This window comes from Scatophagus argus, chromosome 19 (assembly GCF_020382885.2).
Source record: "Scatophagus argus isolate fScaArg1 chromosome 19, fScaArg1.pri, whole genome shotgun sequence".
In the NCBI taxonomy this organism is placed as follows: Eukaryota; Metazoa; Chordata; class Actinopteri; family Scatophagidae; genus Scatophagus; species Scatophagus argus.
The window spans coordinates 13,471,138-13,477,141 of NC_058511.1; the positions used below are offsets into that span (position 1 = coordinate 13,471,138).

The 6,004-nt window shown below is 42.9% G+C and overlaps 1 protein-coding gene across 1 annotated transcript; it reads right to left on the reverse strand.

Moving 5' to 3' along the window:
* Positions 1–2,251: 2,251 nt before the first annotated feature.
* LOC124050559 (homeobox protein OTX2-like) lies at positions 2,252–5,224 on the reverse strand. Its single transcript, XM_046373230.1, has 3 exons — positions 5,085–5,224; positions 4,574–4,725; positions 2,252–4,063 (listed from the first exon to the last, which is right to left on the reverse strand). The coding sequence occupies exons 1-3, from the start codon at positions 5,179–5,181 to the stop codon at positions 3,434–3,436; spliced, it is 879 nt and encodes a 292-aa protein (XP_046229186.1). The 5' UTR covers positions 5,182–5,224; the 3' UTR covers positions 2,252–3,433.
* Between the last annotated feature and the right edge of the window lie 780 nt (positions 5,225–6,004).

Genomic DNA, 6,004 nt, shown 5'->3' on the forward strand with positions numbered 1-6,004 from the left:
GTGTCTCTCCAGATAATAATTGACATATTGGTTTGCTCCCAATGGGTCCATTGTATTGGTGTGGCTTAAGAAAAAACAAACAAACAAACAAACAAAAAAAAAAACAATTGTTGTAAGATGACTGCAAAGATAACTGTAAAAACATGTTGTATGGTACGGTATTATTATTTTTTAAAAGCTGATACACAAGTAATTTTAAATATTTTCATATCTAAATCAGCCGTTACTAATATGGATTTAATTGGATTCAGGTGTTCAGAAATGCCTGAGGTTTTAAAAGGGCTTGTATGATTGTATCCAGTTGCTAATTTGGCAGTTTTATTTAGTGATGTAACAGAGAGCTGGGGTTTGAAAAATCACAAAAGTCACAATTCCATAATTCGCCAGTATTGGCAGTTAAAAGATACAGACTATTGCATTTATTAACTGAGAGCACATTTATGTCTCTTGTTTTAATTTATTAAAAACCGATGGGAAATTGCACTGTTGCTCGGTTGCATGCTCTCATGGAGCAAAAGAGGAACATGCGGGAGATACAATAAGAAGTCATAACCGACGGTATGTAAATAACGTCAGTATTTATCTGCTCCCGGTGCATTGATGTCACCAGTAAAACGGGAGTAAAGTGTTGTGGTTTGGAGTATCGGGCTCATCACCGCCCTGGAGCGTCGAGATGTCACTGCAGCGTCGGTCGGATCTACTTACGGAGTTAAATGGCACGAGAAAAAGCTTTACATGCATAGACTTGCGAAGTGTACTTAATAACAACGTGCTATTCAGATGCCACCCCACCAAATCACGGTGAAGTTGGAAATCCCCGGCTGCAGTGAAGTAGCCGCCGCTCGGGGAAAGCCCTGCCTCAGGGCGACGGCCGACTAAACGTGCGGGCCCCTCGGCCAGAGAAGGCATCCGAGGCTCCTTTTTTTTTGTTTAACATCCTCAAATGTGATGAGAGGATTAATGAAGCGCGTCTGCCGGACCCATATGTCCCCTTTAGTGCCGCTTGTGCTTAATTAAAACCGAATGGATACTCGGGGGGGTCCCTGGTCGTCCTGCTGCAGGAAGACTGACTTACTGCTCTCTGCTGACATTATTACTGAACCTGTTGAAGCTCTGACTCTGTGATCAAGAAAAAGAAAAACTTTTTGGAGAACTGCTGTAACAAACATGCTAAAAATACAGAGAGGTCAGTTTATTTATGAGCCGGTTTTATTAGACTGTGGTTGAGATTTTTCATCATATTTCAACATGTAAAAACTCTATTTTTATTGGGTGTTTTAGTTATGTAGAACCCCTTCATTGTGACTTGACATCCAGTAGCACGTGGGTCAGATTATACAGTATCAATTAGGCCTGTTTTACTCATACAAATGATTATATTTTTCCGCAGATGTACGTCACTTTATCTGTGTTTTATTATTTTATTTTTCTTAATTAATATTTTCTTTATTCAGGTCAACGCTGTTGCCATTTTTTCGTGTGATGTTACAACATGTTAAGATTGATGTCAACTCCAAATCCTTTGTCATGATTGCATATTTAAACAAATAAAAGCACATTAGTGTTGCCCTTAAAAAACATTTAAGTCTAAATTTAAAAAGATAAATTTAGATTTCTTATCAGTTTTCGTAATAGAGTGCACCCCAGAGGAGAGTCAGTTGTTGTTGTAATTGTGTATGTCATTTGGTGCTAACTGGGGGTCAAATGGACAACAAAGCAAGTGAACGGCAGCAAAAAGTCGCCCCAGACTTGTATGAAGTCTGTCTGACAGCCCCATGTCGCATCCTCATTAGACCAATAGCACGAATCTTTTTCTTCTTGAATCCATACATGAGTCGCTGGACCTGCTCAAACTCATATACTCACTCTTTAAAACTGCACGGCTGTAAGTATAAGCTATCAGAATCCATGCAACAGATGTCTGCTGCATGGATTTTGATCAACAGGGTTGTATTGCAGGGGATCGTTCATCATCTCCTGACCAAAGGAGAAGAGCTTAAGATGCAATTTGAAGCTGAATGATTTCATCTCATTCAGCTTGCACACGGATGGAAAAATGCCTCACCATTTAGTGATGTTTTTTCTTAAATTTGACAGCGTCTACCTACTTTTCTATGCATCACAAACTGAGTTATTGTTTAAACTCTTTTGTATGTAACTTGTCTTTTAAGTCGTGCTTGCCCCTGGACTCTCGAGCAGTGGAGCTCATTTCACATTTCCCTGTGTGAACTGGCCAGCAGCGGGCCCTAAACCAAAGAGCAACGGTCAATAAAAATGTTGGATTATCCTCTTTATGAGACAGGATTAACATAGCTCTCCCATAATTCACATTCCTCCCAGCCTGGACAGAAACTCTTAGTGATGCAGGCGTAGAAGTATGAAAAGTGGTCAAAAAGTGAATGAAATTTGTTACCACTGATACTTTTTATATAAATTGCATGCCACAGCAAAAAATCTGATTAAACATGTGGGTAAAATCCCTTCCCTGTTCAGGCTTATGGACATATTGTCGTGTGTTGTGTGTAGAAACAAGTGATAAAAGGTGAAATAAACAAACGATTTAGATGGATTTACACGTGCAGCCACAGTGTTGTTTCAGGTTGAGTGGTCTTTATTGTTATTTAGTGTGTTTGTGGCCTTCTCACCGCACTTTACAGCTCGAATGGACCTTGCTTGCTGCTGGCTTGATTTACCCTGCAATCCCTATTTCATTCAACTAATATTTCCTTAGCATAATTTACCATTTAACACTCAAAACATGGAAATAAATCAAATTCACAGCTGGGTTTGTGGCGCAAAGAAAAACTGTATACAGGCAGTACAAAGAATCACAATTGAAAAAGAAATCTAACACAGGGAAACAAAATTCAAAAACACATAGGGATATTTATGAGCACACGCAAAATGGACTGATTGTCTCTTATAACTAGTCTTTAACATATTTCTCATAAATTAATAGTGCATCCAGGTTCATGTCAGAGCTGCTCTGTCTCTCACACACACACACTCTACAACCAACACACACACACACACACACTCAAGGCTTTGATCAAAAGGGCCCTTCAGTCTGCCAACAAAATATAAAAAAGACAAGAGAGGGGAGTCTTTAAGGAGCTTAAAAGAAAATTTGACCTATTCCTCAAACTCAACCAAGTTAAGCTTGGATCTTTCACTCTTTTGATCCTTTTTTTCCTTTTGGTCAACACATTTGTTCCGTGTCCTTGATCAAAGTTGGGGAGAAGTCAGTTTGAATGTTCAATAAATTAACCCAACAATTGAGCCAACCGGCTGGCAGTCCTGCTCTGCTCTGCCCGAGGTAGAAGTTGGGGTGTGTAGACGCGGGGGAAAACGCCGCACTTTTTCCCAACCTGGGGTTTAAATTTGCCTGTATGCTCTGCAGTTTGTTAAAAATAGTCCCTCTAGTTCTCTCCTCTCACAACACTTGAAACTTCCACGCTGCTTGGTCTTTGTAATCCAAACAGTCAGCGTTGAAATTGAGCTTCCATGAGGAGGCTGTTTGGTCCTTATAGTCCAGGCAGTCTGCAGCGCCGCCAAAGCCCAGACCCGCCGCTCCGTACGCCGACGAGGAGAGGGAAGACGCGGGGCTCAGGTGGCTGGACACCCCGTTGTTGCCCATGGGGCTCATGGCGGAGCCCGCGGCCGATAGCTGGTGGTGCATGGGCGAAAGATAGGAGCCGCAGTCCATCCCGGTGAAGTAGGACGAAGAACCCGTGTAGCCCTGGTTGTAGGCCGGAGCCTGGGTGTAGGTCATGGGATAGGAGCGCTGCATGCAGGAGGAGGAGGAGGAGGTAGACAGCGGGTCGGAGAGCGGGGAGATGGACGCCGGGCTCCAGATAGACACCGGCGCGGCGCTGCTGCTCACCGACGGGAGTGAGGTGCTCGAGGGCGGTGTGAACTGCCCGCTGGCTCCGCTCTCTGAACTGGCCTCTCTAACCGGAGAGCCTTTCTTTTTCAGCGGCTTGTTGACAGCCTTGTTCTGCACTCCACTTTGGGTCTGCTGGGCCTGCTGACGATGTTTGGCTCGTCGGTTTTTGAACCATACCTGAAAGGAAAATTCGATTATATCAGGTTTAGTGATAGTGAAGTGATAAACACAATCTGGAGTTTGGAAATGTTTACTCTTTTCTGTTACTAGGATTAAATGTAGGTTTACTCCGCAAGCCCATTGTACTGAAATACTGAAAAATCATGAAGTTCATAAAATCAAATCTAAAAAAAAATCGTACGAACTGCATCTCAATTAATAAATTATGTATATGATTTTTACATTATATTCACAGCTTTCTAATACTTAGTCAGGGTTTCTGTCATCTTAAACTTTATTCTGAACACAGAAAATTGTATTGCATATTTTATAAACTGAGATAATAACTTCGTTATTCATAATTGCAGAAAACTCAAATCAAATCAAAATATCGTCGTCGTATGAAGCACTTCAGCAATGAAGAGGACACTTCGCCCCGAGGGGAAATGTCTCACCTCTCGGAAACAAATGGCCAATTATCGGCCTTGAGCTGAGTGGTGTGTCGAGGTGCTTGTGCTGGGGACTCACCTGCACTCGGGATTCGGGCAGGTTGATCTTTAAGGCCACCTCCTCCCTCATGAAGATATCCGGATACCGAGTCTTGCCGAACAGGTTCTCCAGGACGTCGAGCTGGGCCCGAGTGAAGGTCGTCCTTTCTCTCCTCTGTTTGCGAGGGGTCCCTGATCAGAAGAAGCAAACAATGGTTAGGAAAATAAGAAATGGAATTAGACTTTAAACTTTACATCAACTTTCACGTGTTCAAAATTACGGAACTCAATAAATATTCGAATTCAATCCTCAAAATATCCTCTAATACATGACCGTAGTTTAGGTGTTTACATGTTACTTAAAGGATTTTTAAAGGCCTTGGCTATAGGGCTACTTTGTTGTCAGTCATCATTCAGCTGTTAATGCAAATATGAAAATAAGATGGTAATTGCAAATGACTGCAAATAATTCTGGACACGTTTCGGTGGCTTAATACTCCTAAGATATCCAAACAATCTATTTTTATTTGTCCATCTAAAGGGTATATTACCTTGGTATCCTACTGAAGGATGCAGCAGGTCCACTGCTGAGGTAGATAAGCTCAGTCCGTTCACCGTGTACGGCGGCTGCTTCAAATAGGACATCATGCTGGCGGCCGGACGAGATGGCACCAAAGAGAAAAGATGAGGAAGAAAATAGTGTTTTAATCCTCTCGCGTCGGCGTTTGGCGTTTCACCTCCAGATCAACCTGAGGCAGGACACAGAAACAGGAGGGCTTCAGTGTTGTATAGGATCGTCTGCTGATTTTTACGCGCAGCCTTTACGCACCGCTGTGGGTTTGAAGAAGTGGGCGTCTTCGGACTCACACAGCTCTTAAAGGCGAGTGGAGACCCCCAGCTGTCCCTGCTGGACTGAGGATGCTCTGTCTGGCTGACAGGCGCTTACGCCAACACCCCCCCACCCCAAACACACACACACACAAACACTAACTGCTACTTTAACCCCGCCCCTTATATCATCCCCCTCTTGCCCAAACACACTCCTCTCCTAGTAGCACCAAAACAAAACATTGTCGTTAAAATGCGCACACTCGTTGGGCCCCAACCGGGCACTCAATTAGCATATACCCACAGGTTAGGCGAAGCTAAATAGACAGCTGATTGGGGGGCCATTTGCAGAAACAAAGCCCACTGTTGACCGATAAGTAATGCTGATAACAAAAGACTTTAGGGAACAAACAAAGAAGCCAACACTGCAAACTGTGCGCTCATTCAAATACAACCGAGCATCTTCATTTCTGTATCTGGGGTCTATTGTTGGTTTCCACTAAAACCCTTGTACATTAAAATGCAACGAAATTAAAATATGAAATACCACTTTAGCTAATAATTAGAAACATGGAGGCAGTGCCCAAAGTGAATTCTGACATATTACACCGCTCGGGGCGATTCCCCCTCCTTTCCTAATGAA

Bases quoted from the DNA above. Each gene is read 5' to 3' on its own strand.
- LOC124050559 (XM_046373230.1), bottom strand. From the start codon at position 5,181: ATGATGTCCTATTTGAAGCAGCCGCCGTACACGGTGAACGGACTGAGC. The intron at 4,726-5,084 runs GTAATATACCCT...TCTTCTGATCAG, and splicing joins TCCTTCAGTAGGATACCAAG to GGACCCCTCGCAAACAGAGG. The intron at 4,064-4,573 runs GTGAGTCCCCAG...TTTTCCTTTCAG, and splicing joins TGCCCGAATCCCGAGTGCAG to GTATGGTTCAAAAACCGACG.